The sequence below is a fragment of the Salmo salar genome, chromosome 26, assembly GCF_965601325.2.
Source record: "Salmo salar chromosome 26, fSalSal1, whole genome shotgun sequence".
Taxonomy (NCBI): domain Eukaryota; kingdom Metazoa; phylum Chordata; class Actinopteri; order Salmoniformes; family Salmonidae; genus Salmo; species Salmo salar.
In genome coordinates, this window is record NC_138316.1 from 5,280,001 (window position 1) to 5,295,599 (window position 15,599).

Consider the following 15,599-nt stretch of genomic DNA (forward strand, 5'->3'; position numbering starts at 1 on the left):
ATGCTTCCTGGCTGATGTTTTGGTCACTTTTGAATGCTGGCGGTGCTTTCACTCTAGTGGTAGCATGAGATGGAGTCTACAACCCACACAAGTGGCTCAGGTAGTGCAGCTCATCCAGGATGGCACATCAATGCGAGCTGTGGCAAGAAGGTTTGCTGTGTCTGTCAGCGTAGTGTCCAGAGCATGGAGGCACTACCAGGAGACAGGCCAGTACATCAGGACACGTGGAGGAGGCCGTAGGAGGGCAACAACCCAGCAGCAGGACCGCTACCTCCGCCTTTGTGCAAGGAGGAGCAGGAGGAGCACTGCCAGAGCCCTGCAAAATGACCTCCAGCAGGCCACAAATGTGCATGTGTCTGCTCAAACGGTCAGAAACTGACTCCATGAGGGTGGTATGAGGGCCCGACGTCCACAGGTGGGGGTTGTGCTTACAGCCCAACACCGTGCAGGATGTTTGGAATTTGCCAGAGAACACCAAGATTGGCAAATTCGCCACTGGCGCCCTGTGCTCTTCACAGATGAAAGCAGGTTCACACTGAGCACATGTGACAGACGTGACAGAGTCTGGAGACGCTGTGGAGAATGTTCTGCTGCCTGCAACATCCTCCAGCATGACCGGTTTGGCGGTGGGTCAGTCATGGTGTGGGGTGGCATTTCTTTGGGGCGCCGCACAGCCCTCCATGTGCTCGCCAGAGGTAGCCTGACTGCCATTAGGTACCGAGATGAGATCCTCAGACCCCTTGTGAGACCATATGCTGGTGCAGTTGGCCCTGGGTTCCTCCTAATGCAAGACAATGCTAGACCTCATGTGGCTGGAGTGTGTCAGCAGTTCCTGCAAGAGGAAGGCATTGATGCCATGGACTGGCCCGCCCGTTCCTCAGACCTGAATCCAATTGAGCACATCTGGGACATCATGTCTCGCTCCATCCACCAACGCCACGTTGCACCACAGACTGTCCAGGAGTTGGCGGATGCTTTAGTCCAGGTCTGGGAGGAGATCCCTCAGGAGACCATCCGCCACCTCATCAGGAGCATGCCCAGGCGTTGTAGGGAGGTCATACAGGCACGTGGAGGCCACACACACTACTGAGCCTCATTTTGACTTGTTTTAAGGACATTACATCAAAGTTGGATCAGCCTGTAGTGTGGTTTTCCACTTTAATTTTGAGTGTGACTCCAAATCCAGACCTCCATGGGTTGATAAATTGGATTTCTATTGATTATTTTTGTGTGATTTTGTTGTCATCACATTCAACTATGTAAAGAAAAAAGTATTTAACCTCTATGGGACCGGCGGGACGAATTCGTCCCACCTACGTAACAGCCACTGCCATCCTGTGGCGCGATTTTCAAAATCTTCAAAATCATATTACTTCAATTTCTCAAACATATGACTATTTTACAGCCATTTAAAGATAAGACTCTCGTTAATCTAACCACACTGTCCGATTTCAAAAAGGCTTTACAACGAAAGCAAAACATTAGATTATGTCAGCAGAGTACCAAGCCAGAAATAATCAGACACCCATTTTTCAAGCCAGCATATAATGTCACCAAAACCCAGAAGACAGCTAAATGCAGCACTCACCTTTGATGATCTTCATCAGATGACAACCCTAGGACATTATGTTATACAATACATGCATGTTTTGTTCAATCAAGTTCATATTTATATCAAAAACCAGCTTTTTACATTAGCATGTGACGTTCAGAACTAGCATACCCCCCGCAAACTTACGGGGAATTCGCTAACATTTTACTAAATTACTCACGATAAACGTTCACAAAAAGCATAACAATTATTTTAAGAATTATAGATACAGACCTCCTCTATGCACTCGATATGTCCGATTTTAAAATAGCTTTTTGGTGAAAGCACATTTTGCAATATTCTAAGTACATAGCCCAGGCATCACGGGCTCGCTATTTAGACACCCGGCAAGTTTAGCACTCACCATAATCATATTTACTATTATAAAAATGTCATTACCTTTTGTTGTCTTCGTCAGAATGCACACCCAGGACGTCTACTTCAATAACAAATGTTGGTTTGGTCCAAAATAATCCATCGTTATATCCGAATAGCGGCGTTTTGTTCGTGCGTTCCAGACACTATCCGAAATAGTAAAGAAGTGTCGCGCGCTTGGCGCAATTCCTGACAATAAAATTCAAAGTATTCCATTGCCGTACGTCGAAGCATGTCAATCGCTGTTTAAAATCAATTTTTACGTCATTTTTCTCGTAGAAAAGCGATAAAATTCCGACAGGGAATCTCCTTTTCGGCAAACAGAGGAAAAAATCCCAAAGGCGGGGGCGGTCGGGGTCACGCGCATAAGCTAGTGTCTCTTGATGGGCCACTTGAGAAAGGCGATAATGTGTTTCAGCCTGGGGCTGGAATGACGACATTCTCTTTTTTCCCGGGCTCTGAGAGCCTATGGACGACGTGGGAAGTGTCACGTTAGAGCAGAGATCCTTAGTAAATGATAGAGATGGCAAAGAAGTTCCAGAAATGGTCAGACAGGCCACTTCCTGTAAAGGAATCTCTCAGGTTTTGACCTGCCATTTGAGTTCTGTTATACTCACAGACACCATTCAAACAGTTTTAGAAAATTTAGGGTGTTTTCTATCCATATGTAATAAGTATATGCATATTCTAGTTACTGAGTAGGAGTGGTAACCAGATTAAATCGGGTATGTTTTTTATCCAGCCGTGTCAATGCTGCCCCCTAGCCCTAACAGGTTAATAAGATTATTTCATTCATTCAGATCTAGGATGTGTTATTTTAGTGTTCCCTTTATTTTTTTGAGCAGTGTATATATAAATACTTCAACTGTATATATATATCAGGGATATATATATATAAATATAAGAGAGAGAGAGAAATGGAAAGAAACATTAAATGGACAGTGTTCTCATGTTCAAACCCACTTATCAGCTGGTACCCTGTCGCCCACATTGACACCCACATACACAGAGAACTGTTTCATCTGCTTGTGTGTGCCCAACTCTCAGAATACAGACACGCACCGAATACACAGATATATACATACACACACACCACTAAACACACAGAGAATCGTTTGATCTGCTTGTGTGCCCAGATCTCTCTCCATTTTGAATACACAAACCATGACCATCTGAGAGTGTGCCAGTGTTTTTCTATCAAAGCGTCCAGCATACAGTCAATGCCAAGAAATGCAGTCTGAGGATGGCTAGTCTTATTCCTCTCTGGTATGTCTCCTCTCCAAGCTGTAGTGTAATATCTTCTTTTCCTTTTTATCTCTGTCCTTGTTTCTTTTTCTTTGATGCGTTTTCCACTTTCCCAAAAATTCGAAACATCTCCAGGCAAGGGGCAATTATCAAATCAAATCAAATTTTAATGGTCGCATACACATATTTAGCAGATGTTATTGCGGGTGTAGCAAAATGCTTGTGTTTCTACTGGAGGAAGGAGGGAGGAGAAAGGGATGATAGAGGAGAAGAAGAGGTGGGAGGGGGGATGAAGACATGCAACTAACATGACCTTCCTGATCAGTCAGTCATGATGAAAGCCTTAAATAAAAGTTCATCACCATTGAAGACAACATCAAAGAAGAGAGGATTTTGAGAATCACTGCTCTCTCTCCTCTCTTCCTACTCCCTAGTCTGATGCATGCTAACAGAGCCCCATATACAGGCATTTGTGTGGGCTACCATGACAGAGAAAATGAGAGTGAGTGAGTGAGTGAGTGAGTGAGTGAGTGAGTGAGTGAGTGAGTGAGTGAGTGAGTGAGTGAGAGAGACAGAGAGCGATGAAAGACTGAGATAGAGATAAATTAACAAAAAGAAAGGACGTGAAAGCATTGAGGTCTTAGCAGTAGTCTAACAGGGTATATTCTCTGGAGTGATGAAGAGAAACGTGATAGCCTGTGCTAATCGAAACACTAGCAAGCTTGCGTGTATTCGAAAGAAAAAGATGGGAAATGTTTTCCAATGCACGCAGACATGCACACACACAAGTAACATAGACACACCGCGGAGCAGCAGGCTCTAGCACGACAGCTGTCAGCAAGGGGTTGGGACAGGGCATTCCAGGAATCTGTGTCAGGGAACGCACAGAGAGCCATAATGCAGTGTAGCAGAAGTCTATCTCTTTTTCTCCCCAATTTCGTGGTATCCAATTGGTAGTTACAGTCTTGTCTCATCGCCACAACTCCTGTACAGACTCGGGAGAGGCGAAGGTCGAGAGCCGTGCGTCCTCTGAAACACAACCCAGCCAAGCCGCACTGCTTCTGGACACAATGCCCGCTTAACCCGGAAGCCAGCCACACCAATGTGTCGGAGGAAACACTGTACACCTGGCGACCGTGTCAGTGTGCATTGCGCCCGCTTGCCACAGGAGTCGCTAGTGCGCGATGGGACAAGAACATCCGTCGGCCAAACCTTCCCCTAACCCGGACGACGCTAGGCCAATTGTATGCCGCCCCATGGGTCTCTCGGTCGCGGCCGGCTGCGACAGAGCCTGGACTCGAACAAGGATCTCTAGTGGCACAGCTAGCACTGCGATACAGTGCCTTAGACCACTGCTCCACTCGGGAGGCCAACCTCAGCCGATCCTATCCTTTCCTTATCTCTTTTCTTTTATGTATACTTGACTGGAAGTATTGACACTATTGCTTTCACCTGACAAAGCCTTAAAAAGACAAAGGATGTCAGTGGCTCCTCTCAAACACTGAACTTCACTCTCTCACTCCCGTCCCTCATGATAAAGTTGTAGCCCAACTGCAATCCTCCCTGCTCCTAACCTACTGACCCCTTTGTTTACATTCCACTTGAGAAATAGGGCGCTTGGCATTCTGGGTAGAAAAAAATGCTTGTATGATGGCATTTGACAGTATTTTATGTTTTTAAATTATAACATTTCTAAATTTGCTTTATAAGTAGTGCATGAACTCAGGGTGGCAACACATACATTCTAAGTGATTTCAATGGGTCTTTCTCCATTCTGATTGTTTATACTGTTCAATTCAACTTCAACCCATACATTTCTGCATTTCCTGCACTCATTTGAGATAATTTCCACTCTGGAAATGATTATTTCCACCATGTAGGGCTGCACGATATGGGCAAACAATCAAAACCTTATTTTGAACCAAATGTTGCAATAGTGATTTGACTTATGATTTAGAGCAAAACACTTGGGTGAAATGTTGGAATCATGGAAATAGAATGATTAGAATTAGATTATAATGATTACAATTCTATAATTAGAATATGATAGTGGGCACTTTAAATAGTGTTGTTTGACATGAAAATGAATAGAAATGCCAGGGAGGAGTTATTGTGATAGGGTAGGAACAAAAAGTGTTTTTTTTTTAGGAATCAAAGTGTTGATAATTGTTTCCTAGGGGACCCTATAATCTTTGGCTACATTGTCTGTTTTCTCTTAGCTACTTCATGTAGCTAACATATTAATACTTCTTGTATTCCTCTTTGATTTAGATGGTACTGTTGCACAAACAACATGCTGATTTAAGTCTACACCATCACTGGTATTATTAGGCTGTATAACTAATTATGTTTGCTCTGACTCAGAACATTTATTAGCTAGCTACCTAGCGATTAGCGGCTAACAAGACCCAACTTTCTAAGAAAAGCAAAACTTGCTGTTTGCAGATGTAAGCAACACAAACAAATAGTGTAATTATAGAACGCTACTGGATTTATATGAAGAAGCAAAGTGAAAACAGCATTGTTGTTATCAACATTGTTGCATATGTTGCATTGACCATGCAGCCTGAGCGCAAGTGTCTCGTGGTTGAAGAACAACAAATGTGCTCCTTGAGTGACAGGGGGCGGGGCTAGGTCTGGAGAGAGCGGAGAGATATGGAGAGAGAGTGAGCGGAGAGAGATGACTCAAGCAGCTAAGTAAACAATAAAAATGGAGGTTAACCTGTTAGGGCTAGGGGGCAGTATTGACACGGCTGGATAAAAAACGTACCCGATTTAATCTGGTTACTACTCCTGCCCAGTAACTAGAATATGCATATAATTATTGGCTTTGGATAGAAAACACCCTAACGTTTCTAAAACTGTTTGAATGGTGTCTGTGAGTATAACAGAACTCAAATGGCAGGTCAAAACCTGAGAAGATTCTGTACAGGAAGTACCCTGTCTGACCATTTCTTCCCCTTCTTGATTATCTCTATCCATTACAAAGGATCTCTGCTGTTACGTGACACTTCCTACGGCTCACATGGGCTCTCAGAGCCCGGGAAAAAGCTGAATCGTGGCTTTGCAGGCTCTGGCTGAAACAAAGTAGCGCGTTTGGGTAGTGGCTGGTTACAGTACTGTGAGACTCAGGCTCGTGCCCGCGTCGACCGAAAGCTTTGTTTTCTTTCCTCTGTTTACCTAAAAGGAGATTCCCGGTCGGAATATTATCGCTTTTTTACGAGAAAAATGGCATAAAAATGGATTTTAAACATCGGTTGACATGCTTTGAAGTACGGTAATGGAATATTTAGATTTTTTTTGTCACGAATTGCGCCATGCTCGCGACCCTGATTTACCATTTCGGATAGTGTCTGGAACGCACGAACAAAACGCCGCTATTTGGATATAACGATGGATTATTTTGGACCAAACCAACATTTGTTATTGAAGTAGCAGTCCTGGGAGTGCATTCTGACGAAGACAACAAAGGTAATCAAACTTTTGTAATAGTAAATCTGATTTTGGTGAAGGCTAAACTTGCTGGGTGTCTAAATAGCTAGCCCGTGATGGCTGGGCTATGTACTTAGAATATTGCAAAATGTGCTTTCACCAAAAAGCTATTTTAAAATCGGACATATCGAGTGCATGGAGGAGTTCTGTATCTATAATTCTTAAAATAATTGTTATGTTTTTTGTGAACGTTTATCGTGAGTAATTTAGTAAATTGTTAGTAAATTCCCCGGAAGTTTGCGGGGGGTATGCTAGCTCTGAACGTCACATGCTAATGTAAAAAGCTGGTTTTTGATATAAATATGAACTTGATTGAACAAAACATGCATGTATTGTATAACATAATGTCCTAGGGTTGTCATCTAATGAAGATCATCAAAGGTTAGTGCTGCATTTAGCTGTGGTTTGGGTTTTTGTGACATTATATGCTAGCTTGAAAAATGGGTGTCTGATTATTTCTGGCTGGGTACTCTGCTGACATAATCTAATGTTTTTCTTTCGTTTTAAAGCCTTTTTGAAATCGGACAGTGTGGTTAGATTAATGAGAGTCTTGTCTTTAAAATGCTGTAAAATAGTCATATTTTTGAGAAATTGAAGTAATAGTATTTCTAAGGTATTTGAAAATCGCGCCACGGGATTCAACTGGCTGTTGCATAGGTGGGACGAATTCGTCCCGCCTAGCCCAGAGAGGTTAAACACGGCGTATCACATTTAACAAACCAAACATTAAAATACCGTTATAGAAGGTAAAGTAAAAACCTAAACCGGTCCATGCATCAATACCGGTATATCGTAAAATACGGTATACCGCCCAGCCCTATCAGGAGCCTGCAGATGTCAATGATTAGCCACCTGAATCCGATGTGTGTGTCTGTGTACTTACAGCAGTCGGACTCATCAGACCAGTCTCCACAGTCGTCATCTCCGTCACAGTGGTAAATGTCCAGAATACAGCGTCCGTACGCACATTGGAATTCTTCAACACTACAGGTGGCCGTCATTACATCAGATGCTACAGAGGGAGAGAGAAAGGGAGAAAAAGAGAGAGGGAGAGGGGTACATATTTAACACACATTCTCTTTCACCTACAAACTTTTCTGTCATAAACTATAAAGACATTGTGTGGTTCTGACATTGTTTGTTTTACACTAGGGCAGTCAAAATAGGTCGGGGATGAGGATAATTTGGAGAAGTTGGGAATGTTGACAGACACACCCCTTGACGACAAATGGAAGGTAAGGCTCAGTGTGTACAGTCGTGGCCAAAAGCTTTGAGAATGACACAAATATAAATTTTCACAAAGTGTGCTGCCTCAGTTTGTATGATGGGAATTTGCATATACTCCGGAATGTTATGAAGAGTGATCAGATGAATTGCAATTAATTGCAAAGTCTCTCTTTGCCATGCAAATTAACCCCTAATAAACATTTCCACTGCATTTCAGCCCTGCCACAAAAGGACCAGCTGTCAGTGATTCTCTCGTTAACACAGGTGTGAGTGTTGACGAGGACAAGGCTGGAGATCACTCTGCCATGCTGATTGAGTTCGAATAACAGACTGGAACTTCAAAAGGAGGGTGGTGCTTGGAATCATTGTACTTCCTCTGTCAACCATGGTTAACTGCAAGGAAACACATGCCGTCATCATTGCTTTGCACAAAAAGGGCTTCACAGGCAAGGATTTTGCTGCCAGTAAGATTGCACCTAAATCAACCATTTATCGGCTCATCAAGAACTTCATGGAGAGCGGTTCAATTGTTGTGAAGTTAGCTTCAGGGTGCCCAAGAAAGTCCAGCAAGCGCCAGGACCGTCTCCTAAAGTTGATTCAACTACGGGATCGGGGCACCACCACTACAGAGCTTGCTCAGGAATGGCAGCAGGCAGGTGTGAGTGCATCTGCACACACAGTGAGGCGAAGACTTTTGGAGGATGGCCTGGTGTCAAGAAGGGCAGCAAAGAAGCCACTTCTCTCCAGGAAAAACATTCGGGGACAGACTGATATTCTACAAAAGGTACAGGGATTGGACTGCTGAGGACTGGGGTAAAATCATTTTCTCTGATGAATCCCCTTTCCGATTGTTTGGGGCATCCGGAAAAAAGCTTGTCCGGAGAAGACAAGGTGAGCGCTACCATCAGTCCTGTGTCATGCCAACAGTAAAGCATCCTGAGACCATTCATGTGTGGGTTTGCTTCTCAGCCAAGGGAGTGGGCTCACTCACAATTTTGCCTAAGAACACAGCCATGAATAAAGAATGTTACTGTCGTGTCTTTGGGGTACCATTACTGAAGACATGTTTATCAATTAACTCCCTGTAATTATTATCACGCGATTAAAATGATTAATCGTTTAATTGTAATTACGTAGGAGATCGGGGCACCAAGGAAAATATTCAGATTACAAAGTTATAATTTTCCTAATATAACTTTCCTATATTATAACATTATATATTATATTATAGTATAGGCCGATTATCTTCTGGTTTAAATGGTGTATTTTACCTCGCGTCCAGTCTCATTCCAAACGTCGTAAATTGTTGTATCTGCACGAACCCAGCCTTTACTAAGAGTCATCCATACATCAATTGTCTTAAAATAATTTATTTACTAAACTAAGTAATTCACAGAAAGCATACAAACAGTAATTATCGTCACAAAGAATTGGTAGAGTAATGTGCCCTAGTGGGCTAAACAGGCATGGCTGGTGTCTTGTTAAACAATGGGTCATAAAAGGTCAGCTGAGGAGGCACACAGAGTTCATTAATATTAACAATTGATATGCTAAACCTTTGCACATGAACGCTCACTCATTCGGGAACAATTGCAATCAATATATATTTACGCTCAGTGTGTGTCGGGATCCTTGTTGGAGAGTCGTTCTGTTGGAGAGTTCTCTCTCTCTCTCTCTCGGTTAGAATGGCTCTTTCAAAGCGACATTCATTAATGTCGTCATAGAATGGATGTTTCGTCGGTCTTCGCGTTCAATGATATTAATTAATAGTCTGCAGCTAGAAATTATATCAAAGACTTGTTCTTATTCTGTCGGTATCAATAGCCTAAAAGTTAACCACGTGGTGTAGTTCACTTTCAGTAGAGGAATTGGATGGTCAAACCTATTGGCCAACTCGTAATGGAGTGGAGGCCTGGTCTGAAGAAAGTAAATCAGGGTGGGGTTTTATAGTGACCATAGAACAGGCTTGTCACATGATGCCTGGTCCTGTCTGTGTCCCTGGGGGCGTGCCGATGACTGATTTAATCTTTGAACATAAATACATTCTATCACATTAACATCAGTACACAGCATCTCAATGTATTACAAAATAGCTTTATCCTTATTAATACATTCTATACAACCATTTGGATAGCTGAGGCTATTATATAAACAGTTTTATGGTAATATGGCTATATTGTCTCTTCTGAGTATCACAAAATTGTACCAAGCGGACCAGTTCATAGCTGGATTCTTCACCAATCTTCCATAACTTCTCCAGAACATAAATGTCGTTCGGTTCCCCAATTCTGTAAGTTGGAAGAATTTCCTGTGTCTCTCTATGGGCCATGTGGCAAGAGATTCTCCTCTGGAATTTTACAACCCCTTCACACAGGGCCTGGGTGGGGGGAGGTAGGTTGGGGGATGGTGCAAGGGGGAGGGGGTCAACTGTCCTCCCTGTACTCAAAGAGGCCAACGTCATGACAGTACCAACACATCCTACGAGAGGAAACTCCCCAGACCTTAATCCCATTGAGAACTTGTGGTCAATCCTCAAGAGGCTGGTGGACAAACAAAAACCCACAAATTCTGACAAACTCCAAGCATTGATTATGCAAGAATGGGCTGCCATCAGTCAGGATGTGGCCCAGAAGTTAATTGACAGCATGCCAGGACGGATTGCAGAGGTCTTGAAAAAGAAGGGTCAACACTGCAAATATTGACTCTTTGCATCAACTTCATGTAATTGTCAATAAAAGCCTTTGACACTTATGAAATGCTTGTAATTATACTTCAGTATTCCATCGTAACGTCTGACAAAAATATCTAAAGACACTGAAGCGGCAAACTTTGTGGAAATTAATATTTGTGTCATTCTCAAAACTTTTGGCCACGACTGTACACCTGTGTGAGGCCCTTTGAAATCCTGCTGCCAATCCTTTATCTATACTATTGAAATCCCCCTCGCCAGAGAGAGAGAACAGAGAGAGAGAGAAGAGAGAGAGAGAGAGAGTTAAGACACACACGTACAGTACGTGTCTCAGGGGGAGTTGGGATATGCAAAAAAACTAAACATTTCCATTTCACAACATGCGTATAAATAATACGAGTCTGATGGTCCTTAATACTGAATAGTGTCTGTTCCAGGTGTGTAGGAGTCAAAATAAGAATACTGGAAGAGATGGAGACCCACACACTGTAGAAAAAAGGAATAAATTAAAAACTGAGGCTTGAATGCAATTACTAAAACATCATGGTGGCCAAAAAAATCATAATACAAGAAAGTGCATAAATGAAAATTGAAAACAAAAACAAACGTTTTGGCCTCAGGCCATGTGTGCCGACAATTTACACTGAAACGTTTGTGTTTTGTTTTCACCTTTCATTTATGCACTGATGATTTTTTGGGCATCAGGATGTTTTAATAAACATATTTATTTTGTGTTTAAGCTTTAGTTTTGGATTAATTCCTCAGTTTTGGATTTATTCCTTTTTAGATAGTGTCCGGGTCTCCATCTCTTGTACATGTGTGAAACAGGACAAATATAAGCACACACACACAGGGCAACTCACGGCAGTTTTCCTCGTCTGATCCGTCCTTGCAGTCAGTGTCTCCATCACAGTACCAGTGTTCAGCAATGCAGCTCCCATCTGTACAGCGAAACTCCTTATCGGAACACTTACGCATGTCTGTGTGAGAGTGAGTGAGTGAGTGAGTGAGTGAGTGAGTGAGTGAGTGAGTGAGTGAGTGAGTGAGTGAGTGAGTGAGTGAGATAGAGGGGAGAAAGAGGGGAGAAAGTAAGAGAGGGGGAAAGAGATATTGAGTTATTAAAGTCAATGGTTTGAGCTGTGACAAAGACAATAACTTCCTGAATGTATGTGTATACTGTAGGAGGGAATGTATGGTGTGCATGTGTGTGTTTGTAGCTCACCACACAGCTCGTCACTGTTATCCCCACAGTCATTGTCCCCATCACAGTGCCACAGGCTGCGGATGCAGTAGCCATTCTGACAATGGAACTCATCCTCTTCACACTCTCTAGGAGCTATTGACAAAGAGAGAGAGATGGGATGTCAATCAAAGGACAAATCACACTAACAACATCCTATACACCACTTGTATGATGTAAGAACATGATATGGGCGCACGCATGCACCGCAACGTGTGCAAGCACCGCATGCTCACACAAAACAGCTTAGTAACATTTCTCTTACATTCATACAGAGAAAAGTAGCTGTCTATTAACCTCCAGTGGACAACCTCCCATCAAATAAAAGTGTATTTGTCACGTGCGCCGAATACACCAGGTATTCCCCTTACAGTGAAATGCTTACTTACAAGCCCTTAACCAACCATGCATAGTCTTATGGCTTGGGGGTAAAAGCTGTTGAGAAGCCTTTTAGTCCTAGACTTTGCGCTCCGGTCTATGACTGGGGTGGCTGGAGTCTTTGACCATTTTTAGGGCCTTCCTCTTACACCGCCTGGTATTGAGGTCCTGGATGGCAGGCAGCTTAGCCCCAGTGATGTACTGGGCCTTGCGGTTGGAGGCTGAGCAGTTGCTGTACCAGGCAGTGATGCAACCAGTCAGGATGCTCTCGATGTTGCTGCTGTAGAACCTTTTGAGGATCTGAGGACCCATTCCAAATATTTTTAGTTTCCTGAGGGGGAATAGGCGTTGTCGTGCCCTCTTCACGACTGTCTTGGTGTGTTTGGACCGTGTTAGTTTGTTGGTAATATGGACACAAAGGAACTTGACGTTCTCAACCTGCTCCACTACAGCCCCATCAATAAGAATGGGGGTGTGCTCAGTCCTCCTTTTCCTGTACTCCACAATAATCTCCTTTGTCTTGATTACGTTGAGGGATAGGTTGTTATTCTGGCACCACTCGGCCAGGTCTTTGATCTCCTCCCTATAGGCTGTCTCATCGTTGTCAGTAATCAGGCCTACCACTGTTGTGTCACCAGCAAACTTAATGATGGTGTTGGAGTTGTGCCTGGCCATGCAGTCGTGGGTGAACAGGAGCACAGGAGGGGACTGATCACGCATCCCTGAGGGGCTCCCATGTTGAGGATCAGCGTGGCAGATCTGTTGTTGCCTACCCTTACCACCTGGGGGCGGCCCGTCAGGAAGTCCAGGATCCAGTTGCAGAGGGAGGTGTTTAGGCCCAGGGTCCCTAGCTTAGTGATGAGCTTTGAGGGAACTATGGTGTTGAACGCTGAGCTGTAGTCAATGAATAGCATTCTCACGTAGGTGTTCCTTTGGTCCAGGTGGGAAAGGGCAGTGTGGAGTGCAATCTATGTTGAGCGGTATGCAAATTAGAGTGGGTCTAGGGTTTCTGGGATAATGGTATTAATGTGAGCCATGACCAGCCTTTCAAAGCACTTCATGGCTATGGATGTGAATGCTACAGGTCTGTAGTCATTTAGGCAGGTTGCCTTCGTGTTCTTGGGCACAGGGACTATGGTGGTCTGCTTGAAAGATGTTGGTATTACAGACTCAATCAGGGACATGTTGAAAATGTCAGTGAAGACACTTGCTAGTTAGTCAGCACATGCCCGGAGCAACCATCCTGGTAATCCGTCTGGCCCAGCGGCCTTGTGAATGTTGACCTGTTTAAAGGTCTTACTCACGTCAGCAATGGAGAGCGTGATCACACAGTCGTTCAGAACAGCTGATGCTCTCATAGATGCCTCAGTGTTGCTTGCCTCGAAGCGAGCATAGAAGTGATTTAGCTCGTCTGGTAGGCTCGTGTCACTGGACAACTCGTGGCTGTGCTTCCCTTTGTAGTCTGTAATAGTTTGCAGGCCCTGCCACATCCGACGTGTGTTGGAGCCAGTGTAGTACGATTCAATCTTAGTCCTGTATTGGCGCTTTGCCTGTTTGATGGTTCGTCTGAGGGCGTAGCAGGATTTCTTATAAGCTTTCGGGTTAGAGTCTTGTTCCTTGAAGGCGGCAGCTCTACACTCTAGCTCAGTGTGGATGTTGCCTATAATACATGATATCTGGTTGGGGTGTGTACGTACAGTCACTGTGGGGACGACATCATCGATGCACTTATAGATGAAGCCAGTAACTAATGTGGTGTACTCCTCAATGCCATCGGAGGAATCCCGGAACATATTCCAGTCTGTGCTAGCAAAACAGTCATGTAGCTTAGCATCTGCATCATCTGACCACTTCTTTATTGACCGAGTCACTGGTGCTTCCTACTTTCGTTTTTGCTTGAAAGCAGGAATCAGGAGGATGGAATTATGGTGAAATTTGCCAAATGGGGGGCGAGGGAGAGCTTTGTATGCGTCTCTGTGTGTGGTGTAAATGTGGTCTTCAGTTTTTTTCTCCCTCTGGTTGCACATTTAACATGCTGATCGAAATTAGTTAAGACTGATTTCAGTTTTCCTGCATTAAAGTCCCCGGCCACTAGGAGTGCCACCTCTGGGTGGGCGTTTTCCTGTTTGCTTATTTTCTTATACAGCTGACTGAGTGCGGTCTTAGTGCCAGCATCCATCTGTGGTGGTAAATAAACAGCCACGAAAAATATAGATGAAAACTTTCTTGGCAAATATTGTGCTCTACAGCTTATCATGACATACTCTACTTCAGGTGAGCAAAATCTAGAGACTTCCTTAGATTTTGTGCACCAGCTGTTGTTTACAAATATACACAGACCGCGCTCCCTCGTCTTACTGGAGTGTGCTGTTCTATCTAGCCGGTGCAGCGTATATATCCCGCCAGCTGAATGTTATCCATGTCGCCATTCAGCCATGATTCGGTGAAACATAAAATATTACAGTTTTTGATGTCCCGTTGAATGGATATTCGTGATCGTACCTCGTCTATCTTTGGAAGTAATATTGATGGTAAAGGCAGATTTCCCACTCGCCATCGGCGGATCCTTACAAGGCACCTCGCCCTGTGTCCTCTATACCTGCATCTCTTTCTCCTGCCAATGATGGGGATATTGGCCTTGTCGGATGTCTGAAGTACATCCTGTGCGTCCTGCTTGTTGCAGAACAAATCTTTGTCTAATCCGAGGTGTGTGCTCGCTGACCTGATATCCAGAAGCTTTTTTTAACCTGTTAGGGCTAGGGGGCAGTATTGACACGGCCGGATAAAAAACGTACCCGATTTAATCTGGTTACTACTCCTGCCCAGTAACTAGAATATGCATATAATTATTGGCTTTGGATAGAAAACACCCTAAAGTTTCTAAAACTGTTTGAATGGTGTCTGTGAGTATAACAGAACTCATATGGCAGGCAAAAACCTGAGAAGATTCTGTACAGGAAGTGGCCTGTCTGACAAGTTGTTGTTCATCTTGGCTCTTTTTATTGAAGACTGAGGATCTTTGCTGTAACGTGACACTTCCTACGGCTCCCATAGGCTCTCAGAGCCCGGGAAAAAGCTGAATGATATCGAGGCAGCCTCTGGCTGAAACACATTATCGCGTTTGGCAAGGGGCCGATCAGAGGACAATGGGCTTAGGCGCGTGCACGAGTCGACCCCGTGCTTTATTTTCTTTCCTCTTTTTACCTAAACCCAGATTCCCGGTCGGAATATTATCGCTTTTTTATGAGAAAAATGGCATAAAAATTGATTTTAAACAGCGGTTGACATGCTTCGAAGTACGGTAATGGAATATTTAGAATTTTTTGGTCACGAAATGCGCCATGCTTGTCACCCTTATTTAC

The 15,599-nt window shown here is 43.7% G+C and overlaps 1 protein-coding gene across 5 annotated transcripts in view; it reads right to left on the reverse strand.

Annotated features, from left to right (window-relative positions):
* LOC106587054 (low-density lipoprotein receptor-related protein 4) overlaps positions 1-15,599 on the reverse strand; it is a 274,954-nt gene that overhangs the window by 85,353 nt on the left and 174,002 nt on the right. For all 5 annotated transcript variants that reach the window (XM_014174937.3, XM_014174938.3, XM_014174936.3 and 2 more), the window contains exons 4-6: positions 11,842-11,955; positions 11,483-11,599; positions 7,587-7,715 (exon numbers count right to left, since the gene is read on the reverse strand). In XM_014174937.3, coding sequence (XP_014030412.3) covers positions 7,587-7,715; positions 11,483-11,599; positions 11,842-11,955 — 360 coding nt within the window. The remainder of the gene's footprint in view (positions 1-7,586; positions 7,716-11,482; positions 11,600-11,841; positions 11,956-15,599) is intronic.